Raw genomic sequence first — 19746 nt, forward strand, 5'->3', positions numbered from 1 at the left:
TGTGTGTGTGTGTGTGTGTGTGTGTGATTTCATAATTGTTCATTATGTTATTGTGCTTTACAATTAATGTCCCATATAATCTTTTGCATGATTGAAATAATACAGTTGATTCTTGAACAATGTGAGGGTTAAGGATGCCAACCACCCTTGTTGAAAATCCGAGTATAACTACAGTCGGCCATCCACATCTGTGGATTTCTAACCATGGATTGAAGATACATTTGAGCCTTGAACAACACTGGTTTGAATTGTGCGAGTGTACTTATACGTGGAATCTATCGACTGTGTTAAAAAGACTAGGGGACAAATGTTTACACTAGAAAAAGAGAAAGCTATTTAGCAAGCAGATTTAATATGCGTTCATGCTTAAAACTAGAGCTCTGATCGATCTTGACTCCCGGTTCAGCATTTCAATAACCACTGACCTTTATCTTCTTTCTGCTTCTTGCCCAGCAAGTCTTCCCAAATCCCTATTCTCTGCCCTGTGTGGTTTAGTAACTTGCCTATGTGGAGTTAGTCATGCAGACATGGTGTGGGCTGGGCAGGGTCACCAGGGTAAGGAAGCTGATGTCTCAACCCACGAGCTCAGGAAGCTTGGTGTTCAGCTCAGACTCAGATGATCAGGGCCTGAGGCAGTGCTCTTTACATTATTCAAATTGAGACAAACCCACCTTTATAACCGTCAGTGAGTGAATTACAGTTAGGCTCTACCCTTCCAGTAGCTGGAATTTTCCTCTTCTCTCATTACCACCATCCACCTCATTTTCCTTTCTTCTAGCGTATATTTTTTCCTAACAATATTAACGTTAGATTGTTTTTTGATTCTGGAATCATAGAAAAGGGATTAGGTTGAGCATTAAAGGATAGTTAATAAACTCTTTCCCTGAGTTACCTTGAGCAGGTCACTTGACCGCCTGTAGGCCTCTGTCTTCCTCTTAAAACAATAGTGTTAATAGTAATAATAATTCTAACATTTACTGGGTATTTACTCTTTGCCAGGCATTTGCTAATGTACTCTATCTACATAATTTCATTTCATCCTTAGACCTTATGTTATTATCCCTATTTTAAAGATGAGAATATTGAAACACGGGGAAGTTAAGTGACTTGTTCAAATTCATATAGTTGGCAAAGCGCGGGGCTAGGATTTCAACCTGGTTCCAGAGCCTTGTTCTCATTCGCTATGGTATACTGACTGCCTATTTATAGGAAGGTTGAAATGAACAATAGCAGTATAAAAAGAAAAGTTACAACCTAATATTTATTGGATCTTATGAGGCAGGCACTAGGCTAAGAGTTTAACACACATATTCTCATTTAATCTTCACGTAAGGTAGTGACTGTTATTTGCCTCATTTTATAAGGCCAGCTAAAGTTTAAAAAGGTTAGTTGACCTGCCCAGTCTCACATATGCTACTAAGCGGAACAGCTCAGGTCCATCTACCTCCAAAGCCTATGCTTTTCACCATCTTCTTTATTAATTAAATGCTAGAGAAATGTACATGTTATCACAGGGCACATTCCCGGTACCTTCTGGAAAGGGTCTACCTTTCTGAAATGGTACTGGGAAACACTAACACGTTCTTATTCTCCCCATTTCCTGATGCAAGACCATTTACTGTCTTGCTGATACTGTTACCAGGTCTCCCTTCAAGAGGCTGTTGCCATATCTCCGTTATAGGTTTTAAATTGATTTTATTTTAGGTTGGCCATTTCCTGAAATACATAGATTATTAGGGAGGAGTCATTATCTTATTGAATGCTTGTGCCTATATCCTTCCAGAAGATGTTCAACTTTTTAAAAAAAATTATAAGATATACGTAACATAAATTTTATTGTTTTATCCTTTTCTTTTCTTTTTTTTTTTTGTTGTTTTATCCATTTTTAAGTGTACAATTCAGTGGCATAAAATATATTCCCAGTGTAGTATAAGCATCACTATTGTCAGCACATTTTCATTATTCCAAACAGACATACTTCTTTTTAAAAGAAAACAATGTCCCCCCCACCCACTACACACATACTTTTATATAATTATAAAGGTCATACATGTTCATTAGAGAACATTTGCAAACTACTGGATGTAAAAAGATGAAAATTTAAATTTCCCAGGATCCCATTTTCAGCAACACCCATGGTAACATTTTTATTTTAAGCATTTTCTCTAGTTCTTCCTGTGCCTGTGTGTGTGTGTGTGTGTTTAATTAATTGTATTGATCTTTCCCATCAAGTTGTGCAGTGTCTACTACCTGTGTTTGGGTTCTAGGTTGTTTGAAAGTACATTGTCAAAGACTTTTGTTTTTTAGCCTATACACTCCTCACATTCAGAAAACCAGTATGTATTTCTGAGCTCTATTTTCAATGTCTCATTCATTCATGTATTCATACGTGTTTTGAGCCTTTCTCAGTCCCAGGAAGGTCCTATGCTAGAAGAGCAGGAATACAGAAATGAATGTGTAGAGTGGCTTGCCCTTAAGCAGCTCACAGCCTGGTTCATGGACACAAATAAGTAGTAGTCCATGGTGCTGTATGTACCACAGTAATGGATGTTCAGGGCAGAGCTAGTGCTCACAAAAGGCGTGATCAGCCGTGGTTGGAAATTCAGCCATTGTCACCTTTTTAAACAAATCCAATTACAACATAAATATTTATAACAGAAGTCACACTGTGAACAGTTTACAACCTGAATCATGCTTTGTCCACTTAATGCTGTCATATGAACACTTTTCCATGTCTCATGTTAGTTTTTTGTTTGTTTGTTTTTTTAAGATTTTATTGGGGAATTGGGGAAGGGGAACAGTGTTGGGGAATTGGGGGAGGGGAACAGCCAAGTTGTTGTCCATCAGTCTTAGTTGTGGAGGGTTCAGCTACCTCAGCTCTAAGTCTAGTTGCACCACTCAGCTCAAGGTGCTGTGTTCAATTAGTTGCAGTGGGTGTAACCACCATCCCATGCGGGATTTGAACCAGAAACCTTGTTGCTAAGAGCACACCCTCTATCCACTGAGCCACCCGGCTGCAGCTCAGCTCAAGTTCAGTCTTTAGTTGCGGGTGGGCATAGCCCACCACTCAAACTGGCGCCTTGTTAGGAGCATGTGCTCTCACCAGCTGAGCCATCCTGCCACCTGTTGGCAGCTCAGCGGCAGCTCAGCTCAGAGCACAGCATCACTGGCCCATGTGGAAATCCAGCCAGTGACCCTGTTGCTCAGAGCTAGTGCTCTTGGGCAAGCTCTTAACCAACTAAGCCACTCTGCTGGTCCCCATGTCCCATGTTTTTAACAATTCTTCACATCATTATTTTTAATGGCTACAGAATATATCTTGCCGTAATTTACTTAACCATTCTGCTGTTTGTTGGTTATGCAGGCTGTTTCCACTTTCTCATTATTACAAATAATGCTACAATGAAATCTATGAACTTATCTCTTGGCATTTTGGATTGTTTCCTCAGGATTTGGGTCTGGATGTAGCCATTTCACCTTATTCTTGCCAAGATTTTTTTTAAATGTAAACTTTTAATTTTATAGGTGAAAATTGATATTTTATTTAATAGATATTATTCTTAAAAGCCTTTATGTAGACAGCTAATGGCATTTAGTGGTGGATTTTTGTTGGCAAAAACACAGATGTTCTTCTTTCATTTTGGCATTTTTATCTTTCCCCTTTCAGAGTTACCTCCATTTCGATAAGAATTCTGCCCACAAGTAGCGAGAACAAACTTTTATCAGGCACATTTGAAACTCAGAGACGTTAAGTGAGGATCCGAAGTCACACAGCAAAGTGGTGGGACTGGAAATAATATTTATTCTTCTTTATTTATATAGCACTTTATAGTTCCCAGAGTACATTCAAATTTGTTATTTCATTTGATTTGCCTCTCAATAACTTATAAGTAGATAGGACAAATGTGCCCATTTCAAAGATAAGAGAGCTGAGAAATTATGTTGATTGTACAGGGTTTCACATTTCTTAATTAGAGAATTAAGACCATGCCAGCAAGACAGACTGTCAGATTATCAGGGAAATCTTAACCAAAGCCCTTCCTTGCAGTCATAAATGAATATTATTTCCCATGTGATGGTACAGAAAATAAAGCTCCTTCTGTGGTTTGCAAAAAGATGACTGAGAGCTGGAATAACTTACCCAAAGGCACACAGCACAGCTAGTAAGTATAGAATCTCGTTTTGAACACAGCCCAGATCTCTCTGCCTTTTTGACTGTGGTCCCAGAACAATGTTCCCATCAAGAAATTTTGTCTTCTAGAGATGCATATTTTGCCTTCATAAGACACAACTCTTGGAAATTTGAAATGCAACACTTGGAGATTTCAAATTTGCCTCTGTGTACTTGGTAGGACAGGTATACGGTGTTCTTCAAACCAACAGACACCAGCCTTGCCAATATTCTGTTTCCATGGGCTGGAAAGTTTTACTCCATATCCTTTCTGAGTGTCTGTCTGGGAAAACAGTTCTTATCAAACACATGAGGGCTGATAATTTTGCTTTTCTTTTTAATCCTAAATGTGGATTTTTTGCAGTATTTCAGAGTCCATATGACTTAAATTTAAGGTTTTAAAAATGTTCTGTATAATAAATTCAAACAACAACAGAAGTACATAGAATAAAAAGAGATATTCTTTGCTTCCTTCTTATCTAACCTTCCAGAGATAATCACTGTGAATAGGATGGTGCGTGCCTTTTCTAGACTTTGTTTTCTGTTTATATATACATATATTCACATGTGTGAGTGTTTGAGTATGTGTGTATTTTTTCTGAAACTTGCTTTTTTCCATTTAATATTAGATCTTAGACATCTTTCTAATCAGTGCATTTAGATTTCTTTATTAAAAACAGTTGCATAGTATTTCATTAAATTGCAGGGTTATAGGGTATATGCATTTTAAAAAACAAGATGTCTTAGGGGCCGGTCGAGTGGCATGTTGGTTAGGAGTTGGCTTGCGACGCCAGGTCTGAGCAGCAGCACCCCGGTTTGGATCCCACGTGAGGGCCAGTGATGCTGCGCCCTCTACAGCTGTGATGGTGAACAACAGCTCGACCTGGAGCTGGGCTGCTGTGAGTCGCCGGCGACGGCGTAGGCTGCAGTGGGGCTGGCCGGCAGCTGGCGTGCGCTTTCGTGAGCTGCCGTGAGCCAACGTGGGCAGCCGTCCAGTGACCAACAGGCAACTGCCTCACCCGGGAAGAGCCCAATGGTGGTACCAACATGGGCCAGTGAAGCGATGCCCTCCACAACTAGACTGAAGAACAAAAGAACAGCAGCTTGTCTTTTCCCCTTCCCTGATTCCCCAACACTGTTCCCCTTCCTGAATTCCCCAATAAAATCTTTAAAAACAAACAAAAAAACCCCACAAGATGTCTTAAGTGAAGGACAGCACATTCTAGTCTGTCCATCTGGTTTTAGACCTGCGGCTAAATGACTGAGCAAACTAATCTTCTCTGAGCCTGTTTCCTTATTTATAAAATGAATATATAAATACCTTATGTAGTTGTGAAGATTAAAATCATTAATTAACATATAAACATTTGTTGAGGGACTTCTGTATACCAGGTAGTATTGACTAATATATTTGATGGTGTTCTATAAACTGGGAAGCCTTATATAAGGAAGTGCACCATGAGACTAATCCAAAAAGAGATGCGTACTTATCTTTGTCTCTTCCCCACTCACCTTAGCGATGTCTCTGAGTCTCTGCTTGATAAGTGCCTCTATACCTACCACTCTCCTAATCCCGACATCCTGATACGGACTTCCGGGGAAGTGAGGCTCAGCGACTTCCTCCTCTGGCAGGTAGGTAGTTTCCAACTCCCATTCTGTTTGTGTCAGCTGAAAACTGCTACTGCGCCCACAGAATGGATTAGAGGGGCTCATCCCGTTCCTAGGCTTGCTGGCATCAGAGAACTTTGTTGGGGGAGGGGGAGCACCTAAAATCTGGAAAAATGTCTCCAGGCTGTGCTTGGTAACGTTTGCCACCCATTTCTCATCTGTCCCTGGCTTTTTGAACCTGTGTGGTTCTTGCTCTCTAAAGCTCCTAGAGGAAAAATCAAGGCTATCCAGCTGTGGTGAAAACTTCACCTGGGCCCTTGTTCAAGGAACTGGACTTCTGCCTTATGTCTGAGCATAAGCTCCTGCCCTGGTAACCTGCCAGGCACACCAGCACCTCTGGGCTAGAACCTTGCTTTGCAGTTACTAGTCTCTCTCCTTCAGAATAAAGGGCCACATCTATGCAAGTACAGTCCATAAAGGATATAAACCATATGCAAACTCTTAGGGGGCATTGCCTGTCAGCTTAGTTACCCCAGTGTAGGTAGTCCCCCAAAAGCTCATAGTCAAATAAGTTTGTCTTTGCTTGAAACTCTCTATCTGTTAACTTGACCCCTGGGTAGCACGTGACAGGGGAGAGTCCTCGTTCAAGAAGTTGGAGGGAGAAAACTCAGCTTGGAAGCAATTCACATGATAAAGTTCCAGAAATTTTAATGGACCATAGCCTTAAAAGTGAACTAACAAGATTTAGCTTCTGAAGGTACTTTCAGTCTTTGGCTATATTGAGAGAAGGATAATGTGCAGCTTATGGTTCTGTGACCTACTCTGATGGTCAGATCATGTCTGGAAAGTCGTCTTCTGGGCACTGAGTTTTAAGAGCATTTGGTAAACTAGCAGACTTACCAGAAGAGGCCAACCTGGATACAATGTCCTATAAGGAATGAGTGAAGGATAACGGTTTGGAAAAGGGAAGCACGATAACAGTTTTATTCCCTTGGGGAAAAAAATTGAATATCTGCTTTGTGCTCGGAATATGGCAGTGACCAAGTCAGAAATAATCTCTGCTGTTGTAATAAAATTTACAGTTTGTTGGCAAAGACAAAGTGAACAAGTCATTACAACCTTGGGAACAAACAGCCCTAATCTAGCCTTCAAATATTTGAAAGAATTACACTTTGAAGAAGCAACAACTTGTTCCAGAAAAAAGACCTGAGACCTTGGTAGAAGTTCCAGGGAAGGTGATATTGGTTTAGCACAACAAGCTATCCGACAACTAAAGTCATCCCCCTTGAGGCACTGAATTCCTTCCTCACCACTGAAGGTATCCAGCAGTGTCTGTCAAGAATGTTCCCAAAGGGATTCTCTCATCAGTGGTTATTATTAAAGTTCACACAGCTCTGTGCTCTGACTGCTTTATGGTTATCATCTTGTTTGATTTCCATAGTACTTTAAAAACTAGGTATTCATATTACCTCAGTCTCACAGTTGAGGAAACTGAGGCCCAGAGAGTTTAAGTAATTTGTCTCAGGTCAAATAGATGGTAAGTGGTGGAGCCAGAATTCAAAGCTAGGCAGTCTGGCCCCAGAGCCCATGTTCTTAGCCACTGTGCCATACTCTGCTACTTAAAAAATAATAATAGCAGCTACCATTTGCTCATTGCTGACTTTTATCAGACAGTGTGTCTCCCAGATGACCTCTAAGGGCCATGAGCCAATAACATAATCCAGATGTTATTTCATAGTCCTAAAATTGGCTCTTAGAAAAATCCTGGTGGAAATGTTGATCTACTCTTGTTTTCGTTCTGCCTTGCTACAGGCAGGTGATCTAACTGCCTCAGATGACCCCTCCCCTATTAGTGAGTGAATCAGGGCTGGCCACAGCAGCTGCCGCTCAGAATGCCCATGCCATGTCATCTGCGCTTCTGGGTCCTGCACAGCCTGCTCAAACTTTGGAAGCCTTCCCAAGGATGTGTCCAGCCACATGTCACTAAACTGAACTCTGTTCCTCCTCACCTTTCCCAGACTTCCCACTCCTGCCTGGTGTTCCAGCCCATTCTGTGGCCAGAATACATGTTTTGGAACCTCTGTGAGGCCATCCTGCAGTTCCAGATGAACCATAGCATGCTTCAGGTTAGTTCGAAATAACTAATTCATCAGGTCTGGTCCTAGATAAACCATAGCACGCTTCAGAGCTGGCCTGACTGGATAGGATGAAAGAAAAGGTGAGCATTGATTGAGCACCTGTTATATATACCAGCTACTTGCCAATAAGCATGTTAACTATTGATGACGGTACCTGTCACTTAGCGTGTATTTACTATGTGTCAGTCACTGTGAACATTTTACATGCACTATCTCATTTAATGCTCCCAAGAAGCCAGTGTATTATTAGCCCCACTTGTGCAAATGAATAAATAAAAGTGATTTAATTGAGAACACAACCAATAAGAGAGAGAACTGGGATTCAAGCTACAAGTCTTTAATCTTTTTACTATGAAAACCCAGGAAAACCTCCTCAGAGAGACTGGGCATTATTCCCTGAAGGTCTTAACTTTGATCACCAGATCTTGAAACAGGAGGCAGAGTCACCTGCATCTGATTAGGACTCTTCATCATAATAAAGGGTGTGTGGTAGTGGCAGCTTACATATTGAGGGTCTGCTAAGGCACTTAGGTGTTTTCATGTAAGCTTTCTTATTTAACCCTTCTCCAGGAGCCACCTTAGTGGAGAAACCAAGGGAACTTCAATCCTCTGTGTGACTAGGCCAAGTCCCTTCCTGCCTCCGCCTCTGGTATCCTTGTCTAAAGTGAGAGGTCTTTAGGATCTTCCCTGATTCTGTCATCCTAATAGTGATGTGCAGATTCCTGGCGAATAGGGGCCAAGCTCTGCCTTGGCTACAGCCTACCTGCCCGGCACTCAGTCTGGGGCTGCCATTTGCAAGAAGCCTGAGCTTCACGGAGCGACTTTACACCAGTTCTGTACTTCCGCCCTCTGTCTGGGCGCCCCCATCCTTTCTGTCCTGCCAGAACTTAGCCTATTTAGCTCTAGCCATAAGCAGTGGTGATGGAAGAATAGCTAACTGTTAATAGCCATGCACTAGGCGAGGCATTCATTATCTCATTTTTCCTCAAACCACCCAGTGAGGTAGATACTGTCATCCCCATTTTACAGATTAAGAATTAGGCTTAGAGAGGTGTGAGAGTTTTGTGGACAGGAACTTCTTGAATCTCAGTGCTCCCGGGGGACGCACTCTGGCCTGATCAAGCTCTTCCATCAATATCATATGTCTTTTGTCCATTATTCCCAATTCCTGATATACCCCCGCCATACACCCCACCGTTATCCAAATCCTCCCCATCGGTTAAAACCCAGCTCAGATATTGCCTGTCCATGAAGTTTCACTGGTCCTTAACCTTCATTAGCCACACTTTCTCTCTCCTCTGAGCTGCATGGCCCTTTTTCTTGCCTCCTGACCACCTTCTACCTTGTACTGTGGGACTTTGTGTAGAGATCTGTGTCCTAATCAGCCAGTAAACACATAGCTTGCTCAGACTGTATCCTGAGTATCTCCATACTCCCCAATAAGGTCCTGTACCTAGGACCCAGGGTTCCGCCTGACCGAGGCCGGAAAGAAGCCCGTCCAACAAGATGGAGAGCCTTAGCAACTTCTCAAGCCTGTTTGAGTCTTCATAGCTCCACATATGTGCTCATTATCATAGCAAAAGAGTACCCTTGAATGCCTAGAGGGGGCATCTTCCAGAGTTTTCATTTGTCATCTTTATTCATGCAGTAAACTTTTATTGCTGAGAGGCCTTAGCAGATCACTTCCTGTTCTGGATCTCTATGTCTGTCTCCAACAGAAAGTACCTCCCTAGCTCCATTGGGAGAGTTGAGTACTTGTGCACATGTAAGATATTCCTTAAAGGATAAAGACAGAGCAATCCAGGTGTTTACAGGCTGAGTAGGACAGAGACATGTACACAAATACCATAATATAGGTGGAATTATGTGGTAAAGGTCAGGCTATAGGACCCCAAGTCGGCAGCAAAACAGTTTCTCACACGTGGGATGGGTTTGGCAGGAGGAGGCCTGGTGCAAAGGCTTTGCATACGGTTAGAGTGGCAGGAGCAGAGCACATCAGGAAGGCACAGCAAGGCCTTGGTTCTGCTCCCAAGGGATTTTCCCCTCCCCAGGAGCACCTTCCCTGCCCTCCTGGGATCGCATGGTCAGTCAGTAGAGTATTTCACGTGTACAGTGCACCCTAAGTGCCAGAGGGAAAGCCACAATCTGCTCTCTAGGAGTTTATGATTTGTCTGGAGACACACACAGGGTATAAGAAGTGCTCTCAGGGAGTATGACCACCTACCTGCTGTCAGAGCTGGTTCCAGGAACTCTGAGGGCTCTATGGAGCCGTCAGGGGCTTACTTTCTAACAGAAAAAGTGGACTATGGCTACTAATGCCTATTCTAGGCAGAATGCAGTCAGTGGCTTAAGAGTGCTGACCTGCTTCTCAGAAGGGTCATTTGCTGAGTGTCAGGCTGGTCCCCATACGGGAGGCAAGCCTGGAGCCCAATTCTGTAAAATAGCTTAGGGAGTTGAGAGGATGTCACCCTTAGGGTGACCTGGGAAGCCAAAGGTAATGTCCCTGCAGATATGCCCCAGGCGGGAAAAGGACCTTCCTTGCAGCAGAGAACAGACAGTAATAATGTATAAAATTGCTGTTTCTGTTTGAAAGCCTGCTAATATGCTAGAGGGGTTTTTACATATATTATCTCGAATCCTTAAACCATTCTTCAAGGTAGGTACAACCCCTACTTTACAGATGAAGAAATGAGGATTTACCCAAAGCCACAATGCTAGTTGGTGGGGGAACAAGGAGTCAGACCCACATTTGCTGCTTCCCTTCCCAGTACAAACCTGAGAAGAATTTCAAGAAATACAGATGCTCCCACCCAAAACAAACCAAGATGGACCCAGAACTGCCACTCCCCTGCCTGTACCACATGGGCACCACCCATTGCTACAGCCACACTATTCCCAAACCTTTCCAAATCTGGTACAAACTCCCCACTGTTCCACTGAACTTGGCCCACCCCTACCTCCTCTATCTCAGTTCCACCCCCATCTAAAAAAAAAACATCTCCCCTAATCCCCACTTATCTTTAGCAGAAGGCCCGAGACATGTACGCAGAGGAGCGGAAGAGGCAGCAGCTGGAGAGGGACCAGGCTGCAGTGACAGAGCAGCTGCTGCAGGAGGGGCTCCAGGCCAGTGGGGACGCCCAGCTCCGACGGACACGCTTGCACAAACTCTCAGCCAGACGGGAAGAGCGAGTCCAAGGCTTCCTGCAGGCCTTGGAACTCAAGCGGGCTGACTGGCTGGCACATCTGGGCACTGCATCAGCCTGAGTGAGGCTGGCCTCCTGCCACTTTGCCCTGCCCTCCGCCGCAAGGGCCCCACTCCCCTTTCTTTTCTTGGTGAAGGGTACCTCCCTCCTGATGATGAATTGTGTTCCCTTTGCTTGGTGGGGAGCCCCTGAGGCCGGTTTATGCGGGCCATAGATACCTTTGGGTTGCCTGGGACAGTAGCCCCTGGGGAGGGTTAAGGGTGAGAGTCTCCCACAAGTACACTAAACCCAGCTCTGGTCACCAATAAGTTTGGAGAGCAGGGGGCCCCCGGCTCTTCTGCTGCCTGCTCCTTCCGCTTTTGCCACCTCTACCTGTGCTCCTAAATGCACTTTCTTTTTCCACCAGCACAACCTTCAACACAGAATAGCGGGGAATAGGTCTCCCCAAAACCCTCGTCCTGAACCCATCCATCTTAGCCTTGCACTCGACTTTCACAAAAGATTTGGCTCCACCTCACGTCTGCTGGTAAATAGCTAATAGGCAGCCAGCGTCATTTGGGCAAGGAAGGGGAGAGACAGAAAATTTGCCCATCTGCTGCTCCTCCCCCTCGGCTCTCCACCTGGGATTTGCTATTGAATCTCTACCCCTCCCACCACGCAGTGCTGATTGCTCAGTGAAAGGCTCAGCGCCCCCAATGGCGCACGGAAGCCAGGCGGTGATTACAATCCAATTACCTATTGTCGACTCAGCCCACACAAGCTTTCCTCCTCCTCTTGCAGGGCATGGGGCCAGGCTCCGCTCCCCAATGAGACCAGCCCCCTCTAAGGCTCCAGGGTAACAGAAGAGCCTGTAGGCCCTGGTGAATCTAGTCCAGTACAGGCCTCCTTTCTTGGAACACATCAGGACCAAGAGCACAAAAACAAGCACTTGTTGTTTTTTGTGTTGTGTTTTTTGTGTGACTGCCTCCTGCCCTCACCATCTCAGACTCTGCTTCCCACCTCCTCAATCTTTGAGGCTTCTCTCAGCTTTTTGACGTGGCCCCCTATATAGGCCTTGAGACAATTCTCAGCATGGCAGTCTCAACTTGTGAGGGCCAAGGCTGCCCAGCAGGAAGAAGAGGGTTGAGTTAAGGGCTCTGTCCTTTCCCTTCTCCCTGCCAGGCCTCACTGCAGATAGGATTAGTGCCTTTGAAGAGCTGTCTGCCTGAGCACCTCTGCTTCAGGTGCCCCATAGCAGCAAGCACCAGCCAGTAATACCAACCAATGGCTACTCTGTTTAGTCTTGCCATTTTACTTTCTGCAAACTGTTTCCCCAGGATCTCCCTCTAGGGGAGGGATGGGGTCTAGCAAGCAGTCCTAAGTATACTTTTTAACCCTGACTTTCCTATACTCTTAAGTCTTCTCCCTGCCTTCCTGTGCCTGGATACCTGGCACAAGAGACCCCTTGGCCATTATCCCTGCTCCTAGAATCAAACTTAAATGCCAGACACTGCGATTGAGAAGCCAGTCAATGCACCCTTTGGCAAGCCCCCCAAACACCTGGCACGGGGTTCCCAGAGAGCAGGTGCTATACATTTTCCAGCTTTACAATGGGGCTGTTGACAGCCTTAATTAGGGAGGCATGAATTATGGGGCTATAATGCAGAGCCCTACAATTAAGGCGGGAATGAGGGGCTGGAGGCAGCAAAAGAATCTGCCCTGTGAGCATGGCCGAGTCCTGTCTCCGTTCTGGGTTTCCCCTAATATGATTGGGGTTCAGCAGAAGTGATTAATGGGGCTGGTATCTCTATTGCCTGAGGTCCTGTATTCTGGGAAAAGTACAGAATGGGGTGGGGTGGGGAGGGGCTGACCCAGGAGCACTGTAGGGGATGGAAGGAGAAGAGGCTGAGGAACCACGGCTGCCCAGGAGCAGGGGCTGCAAATAGTTGATCTGAACAACTTCTGGTTGTGCTCTACCGGTATGACTTGTACAAACCAGCCTCCACCCTTGCCTCAATAAACTAGGTGGACCTAGTTTAAATGTCCTCCCACCTGTGAGTCAAGCCCCCACTTGAGGATATTCATCGTGTTCTTGTGTTCTCCTGAGTGTCAAATAGAAATTTAATGATTCTTAGATGTAAAACTTGCTAACAGTGCGATGGAAGAACGCTTGTTCTGCTACATTTGTCTACCCTCCCTCAGGTGCACCTGGCTACCTCCAGTATCCCTAGCTTTGGGGTAGGGGAACCATTGGAAGAGACTTTTTACCATCACACCACCTGTTCCTCTACTTGTTTCCTAATCCCCGGACGCTTTCCTCCACCCTCCTTTTCCTCGCGCAAGTGAAAGGAAGCCAGTGTGGAAGGAGGGATTTCGCCAGCTGCGTTTGCAGCACCCAGGCTTGGTGGCCGCATCGTGGGGGCAGCTGAGCTTGATGTCTCCGAAGGGGGTGGAGCGTAGGGGGGAGGGGAGTACTGGTAGGCCTCCTTGGCGGCCGCTCTCCATCATTCTGTGGCAGGGTCCTGAAGTCTGGGAATATAGGGACCTCAGGGAGCCACCCTACAGGCTTTGGCGGGGGGCTTCGTTGACATTTGGGGAGGCAGCTGAGCGAGGGGTGCTGAAAGGACAGCTCCTACCTGCCCCACTGCACCCGAAAGTAACCTCTGCGTGTAAAGTCTCCCCCTCGAACCCGCAGTCCACCTCGAGTGGACCGTCTTCCAGGTGAGGTGCACGAAAAGCTTCCTCTGAGTGGCAGCTTGGAACGATGCACGTCCGGCTGCGCCAAGCTGGCTTCCCCGCTCTCCCACTACAGCGTCAGCCTTGGCTCTGGGAACTGCAGCCTGTGCCTCCAAGCCGCGCGCTTTCTCCCGCCTCTGGCGGAGAAGGGCGGTGCGGCCAGGCCTTGCAAATCCTTCTTCTGGGGCCCCCAGCGGGAACAGGAAGGAAAGCGGCCACGATGGGCCCTAAGTGTCGCACAGCTTGGAGAAGTGGGCAGCTCGGTTGCATAAGGTGGAAGGAACTTGGTAGTTTGCAAAAGCCAGCTATTGGTGGTAGCCGAAACCCAGAGTCCGCCGACTCGAACACCCTACTCCTCCACCCCCATTTATTGCCTAAGACGCACGCCTACCCCCCCAGGCGCGCCGCCTTCTCGCGCGCCTTCCCCCTATACCCCCCTCCTCACTCCAGAGGAGGTGAGTTTAAACCCCGCCCACGTGACCCCAGTTGGGCCAATGAGCGGCGGCGGGAGGTGAAATCCGGTTCTAACCGGTCCGGGGCTCCCAGCGCTATAAAAACTTTATAAACCCCCCGGAGCCCGAGCAGTGTGAAGAAGAGGCGAGAACGACCCCCGGACCGACTACAGCTCGCGCGCCGCTGCATCCCCGCGTCCAGCGTCTACGTTCCGCCGCCGTCGCCATCATGCCCAAGAGAAAGGTACGTGGCGCGAGGGCCCCAGGCTTTGGGCCGGCACTACCGCTGACACCACCACTGCTGCCGCCGCCGCTTTCCCGGCTTTGGGGAGCGAGAATCGACGCTGGGCTGGAGCAGACTTAGCCGCCCGGCGCGGGAACTCGAGATAGTGTCAGGCGGCCTCGGGCTAACCCTGCGCTGCTCGGCTGCCCGCGGGCGCCAGAGGCCATATTGGAGGAGCGGCGGCCGCGGCGGGAGGAGCCATGTTGGTGGCTGTTTATCCCGCTCCCCTCAGGCTCAGCGTGTCCGCCCCGCGCCCCCTCCCCCATCAGCAGGCCCCCCCATCCTTCCCCTCCCGGCGGGCGGGCAATTCAAACCCGAAAGGGCGGGAAGGCGGCGCTTGGGGTTGGCGGGCGGGGGGACGCGCTGCCGCCAAAAAACCGCCGCCGTGAGGGGGCGGGGCCCGTCTCCCTTGAGGCGGGGCTTCGCGTTGTAGAGACCCGCCTCAGCCCGCGGCCCCGGCGCACAAGACTTGCGCCGGTGCGCGCCGCTGCCGCCCACGAGTTCCCCGGGCTGCGCGCGCCTCCAGTCTCCCGCCCTCGACGGCTGCCATGGTAACGGCGCTCGGGCCCCGCCTCCAGAGGGGTTTGTTTGCACCAGCTGCAGCTGTTGCTTCTGCTTCTGCCTGGTTCCGCGAGCTGTGCTTGCTTCTCCGCGTTCTTCACCCCAGCTCAGCGCGCGCTTCCCGGGACCGCTACGCGAACACCCCCGGCGGGCTGGGGCTCAGACACCCGCCCTCCCTGCGCGCTTTGAGCTTGATCGGGCTAGAAGCTTACCCAAATGAGCACTCAAAACTTTTTAAGCATTTCGGTTATTTGCACCGGAGCTGGGGCAGAGAAATACTGACGATTTGTGTGTCCTAGAGTTGTGTGCAATATTTCCTTTCAGTTTTTTTTCCTTAGGACTTTGTTAAGCTTAGTGAATCATTAAATATTGCCTCAGAAGCTGCAGATTTCTTAGTTTTTGTTTGTTTTTTTATAGGCTGAAGGGGATGCTAAAGGAGATAAAGCCAAGGTGAAGGACGAAGTAAGTTTTGTTTATTCTCTTTTTGGAGTTTTAAAAAACTTTGGGCTCCTTTGGTGGTAATTAACCATACTCCTAGTCCTGGTTTGCCTAAGTAAGCTCTCTTCACTTCCTGTAGTCTAGAACAGATTGGCACCAAAAGTTTGTCTTTTGTTGAGTGGTTCAACTATCCTGTTTTTAACTTTTTTTCTCTTTTTTAAATAGCCACAGAGAAGATCCGCAAGGTTATCTGCTGTAAGTGTCTGCCTTTAAATTTTTACTTTTATCTCTGAAACAGAGACATTGAAAAACAACCCCCTCTGCTTCCAGTGAATGATGGTCAGTGACTGGTTTTATTGAGCTGTTCCACTGTGGACTCACCCATTTGAGATTTGCTGTTTCTGAAATTCTGATGACTTGTAACCAAAGTGGAACATTCAGAGTGTTTAGTGTTTCTTGAGTGTGTTTTTGAAGGAAATTCTAATGGGAAGTCAGCCACCAAATCTTTACAAAGTCGGGAAAACTTTCATGCCAGTGGTACTGTGGTTTGGCTTGTGGGTTTCCTTTGGTCCATATACCAATGTTCTCTTTCTCTCTCCCCAAATAAAAGAAACCTGCTCCTCCAAAGCCAGAGCCCAAGCCTAAAAAGGCCCCTGCAAAGGTGAGTGTGACTGGAAGACAAAGTGTTTCACGGAGTCACAAGGCTGAGCACTGTCCAATGTTGCTGACAGACCTGCTATATAGCAACTTCATCTATTGGCACAAAGTTAAGCTATGACAAAGTTAATAGTACTGGACCTTATAATATCCTAATTGGTCATTTTCACAGAATGAAGACTATCCATTAATATCTTCAGCATAATGGTGACTCCATGAATGGATGTTTTAAATTGTTTTGATAGCTTTCCTTGTTACTGAGATTTATATACTGATTCTTAAATCAAGTATTGATCATCATTTTACAGAAAACTCTGCACTTGGGTAGCAAATACCCATGCTTTTTAAGCTGTCTTATTCTCCTGTTTACACTCATAAAACTTTTGCATGCTGACAACCACAGCGCATTATAGATGATTTGGCCTAGTTTTGATCAGTAGTTTTTATCAGTGGGGTAGGGTTTATAGTTTGTGTGTGTGTGTTATCTTTTGATAAATAATCCTGCCTTGTGCAGAACTTGGTAGACCATACCCTGGTAATAGGAAATTAGGAGAAACAGCTCTTTTTTTTCCTCCCCCCTTTTAGAAGGGGGAAAAGGTACCCAAAGGGAAAAAGGGGAAAGCTGATGCTGGCAAGGATGGGAATAACCCTGCAGAAAACGGAGATGCCAAAACAGACCAGGTACGACTGCCATCTCACTTTTTGTGAAGTCTGCTCATTTGATCACTTACTGATCCCAACCGTCTTAATCTTAAGTCTTTTCTCTGCACCCACAGGAAGGCACATTAAGTGTGCCTTTCAGTCTTGAGTTGCTTGTGGTTTTCCAGTTAGCCTAAACCCTGGATTCTTGAGGTCTCTGCCATCTAATAAAAGGCACTGTGGTGTTGATCTTTGTCCCGTTGTTAGGTGCCATACTTAAGCTACACCATAAAATGTCCAAGCTGGGACTCTCAGATGTAATGCTAATGTATCCCCTTCCCTCATTTTACAGTACAGTCCCGAGGGGAAGTGATTTATCGAAGTTACCTACCAAGTCATTCTCAGAAGTAATACTGGGTGTCAGTGTCAAAGTACCTGAAACCTGAACTTTGGCCTGGGAGCAAAGTTATATTATAGATGGAATATAAATGAAGATAGTTTCAAAATGTACACATTGTAAAAATCTTGTCTGTTTTTCTTCTAGGCACAGAAAGCTGAAGGTGCTGGAGATGCCAAGTGAAGTGTGTGCATTTTTGATAACTGTGTACTTCTGGTGACTGTACAGTTTGAAATACTATTTTTTATCAAGTTTTATAAAAATGCAGAATTTTGTTTTACTTTTTTTTTTTTAAGCTATGTTGTTAGCACACAGAACACTTCATTGTTGTTTTTTGGGGAAGGACATATATTATTAATAGAACGTCTCCAAAGCTGGATTGACATGGGGAAAAACACCTTTTCCCCTCTAGTTTTGAGAGACTTCCTCTTAGTTCCTGGGAGGAGGGATCCCTTGATGTTGATACACATTAGCCACCTTGGCACAAACACCTTGTGGAGTGGAAAAACTCAAATTTGTTTTTATGTCCTCTTCTCTCTCTCCACCTTAAGCATAGACTTGACTCCCTTAAATCCAGAGACCTGTTGGGATCTGACCCAGAAAAATTGGTTACCAGTATGTCAGGCAATCCGGACTTGATAGTGTCACCATTGAGATGGCATCCCTCAAAAGAGCAGCAGTTCCATTTTTAGATTGTGGATCTACAGATTGATAATTCTGCCATTTTCATTTCATTTCCTGAAAGTCAGGGTCGGCTTGTGAAAAGTTGTTAAACAACAATGCTTAATGTGAAATGTCAGCCCTCACTCTAAACTTTACCTGTTCAGAGCATCAAATGAAGACTTCATTGGGTTTTTATAGTGGCTTTCTGATTTTGGTAGTCCATTGAAGAAGGGAGTGTGAAAGTTGTTGTATACTGTTAACGATTGTCTGCCCATGTCCTGCCTGAAATACCATGGTTGTTTATGAAAAGTATCTTTAATAAAGCTGGATACAGTTTGGCTTGGAATGCTTCCTCTCATCTTTTCCCAGAAGTGGGGGAGCCTAGTTTCTCCACGTCTCGGGGGACAGGATGCATTCTGGTTTGAGGTGTAGAGGTTCTGTGCACAATATTAACAGAACACAGTGCTAGGTGAAGTTAGCAAAGATCCCAGAGTAAGTAGATTATTGGTGAGAGGCTGGGAGCAGAGAAGTGGTTTCTGGACTTGGTTGTGCGGCATTATCTGCAGTGTACTTTTTAAATACAGATTTTTGGTAGATCTGAGGTTTTGGCCTGGTAACGGCAAAAGACCCTCTTGAGTTCACATGAAAACTGGAGAATTAGCAAATGAATTGATCGAATTATGTAGTCCTTCTGTCAAGAGAAAGTGCTTCTGTGTCTATATACAATTGGCCATAAGATGAGGCATATGGCACTCAGCTCTTAAGCCAGACCTACAGGTCTTCTGTAAATTGACTTAAGTTCTTGTCCTTGCTGGTGAATTGTTCTAGTCCAAAAACAAAGCCATTAATGGAGACTTTCCTGATTGCTTCCGTTTGAAAACCCTGCAGCGAATCCCTTTTCTTTAGGGAAATAGCAAAAAGTTATCTATTAGGAAATAGAACTTGTAATAAATCGATGCAATTTTAATGTCACAAGTCACCTCTATTTGAGGGAAATAAAGTAAATTAGAGACTACCAAAAAAATATCTTACATTGCTTTGTTTATCCCCATAGTTGATCGGAAAGGTAGAGCTGCTATATCAATTAAGCTCTTCCTTGGTAAGTTTTCTGAATTGTGTCTGATTTTCAGTCTTGGGACAATTATGTAATGCAGGTGTTAACACCATTTTTATGGATTTTGAAACAGACTCAGATGAAGAAACTTGGTCAAGGTTATGTGTACATCTAATGAGTAGCAAAGTCAGGATTGGAATCCCCAACTTTAGTCAAAAATAATTTGTGACTTAGACTTCTTTTTGGGGGGCACCTTTTGGATAAAGTATAATTTGTCCATTTAGGCAATTTTCAACCATTTTGCCTTCATTATTAATGAAATAGTTCTAGGTCATAGATTATTAATTTTTATTCGGAGGAGGTGTCGTCTTCCAGAGTGGAGACCACTATAGCTGTTAGGAGTAGGGGGCACAGCAGCTTGGGATTTGAGCAGAAGTTGCAGAATGTGAGAAAGCCACAGTTGGGGTTACTTGATCAATATATGAGTTCAGAGTCAGTAAAATGTGTTGAGCTGTGGACTACTGGGGGCTCTGCCACATGCTCCTTTAATGTTTGGGTCAGTCCCGTGTAAGTGTTATCCTTTTATAATTAAAAAAGCCTCAGTTGTTAAGTGGCTGAGGTTAAACTCAGTAGTAACCCTCTTTCTGTTATCTAGAAATGAGTATGGATAGGGTGAGCATGAATTTTTTTTCCTTCCTGGAAAGTTTACTAATTTGACTGGCTGTGAGAGTGCCTGAGCTTAAAAACAAACCAGACATGAAAACATG

General features: G+C 45.5%; 2 protein-coding genes across 4 annotated transcripts in view; both read left to right on the plus strand.

Moving 5' to 3' along the window:
- Positions 1–13162, plus strand: part of DHDDS (dehydrodolichyl diphosphate synthase subunit) — a 23727-nt gene extending 10565 nt beyond the window's left edge. For 2 of the 3 annotated variants that reach the window (XM_019650214.1, XM_019650215.1), the window contains exons 7-9: positions 5689–5803; positions 7798–7905; positions 10942–13162. In XM_019650214.1, the coding sequence (XP_019505759.1) occupies positions 5689–5803; positions 7798–7905; positions 10942–11181 (463 nt within the window). In that variant the 3' untranslated portion in view covers positions 11182–13162. The remainder of the gene's footprint in view (positions 1–5688; positions 5804–7797; positions 7906–10941) is intronic. The other variant, XM_019650216.1, reaches the window with a different exon arrangement.
- Positions 13163–14323: 1161 nt separating this feature from the next.
- HMGN2 (high mobility group nucleosomal binding domain 2) lies at positions 14324–18271 on the plus strand. Its single transcript, XM_019650217.1, has 6 exons — positions 14324–14531; positions 15549–15593; positions 15795–15824; positions 16180–16230; positions 16812–16907; positions 17410–18271. The coding sequence occupies exons 1-6, from the start codon at positions 14517–14519 to the stop codon at positions 17443–17445; spliced, it is 273 nt and encodes a 90-aa protein (XP_019505762.1). The 5' UTR covers positions 14324–14516; the 3' UTR covers positions 17446–18271.
- The last annotated feature ends 1475 nt before the right edge of the window (positions 18272–19746 follow it).

Source organism: Hipposideros armiger, unplaced genomic scaffold (genome assembly GCF_001890085.2).
Source record: "Hipposideros armiger isolate ML-2016 unplaced genomic scaffold, ASM189008v1 scaffold_138, whole genome shotgun sequence".
NCBI lineage: Eukaryota > Metazoa > Chordata > Mammalia > Chiroptera > Hipposideridae > Hipposideros > Hipposideros armiger.

Coding starts and splice junctions, on each gene's coding strand:
- HMGN2 (XM_019650217.1), top strand. Junction 15,825..16,179: donor GATCCGCAAGGTTATCTGCT/GTAAGTGTCTGC, acceptor CCCAAATAAAAG/AAACCTGCTCCTCCAAAGCC. Junction 16,908..17,409: donor GAGATGCCAAAACAGACCAG/GTACGACTGCCA, acceptor TTTTTCTTCTAG/GCACAGAAAGCTGAAGGTGC.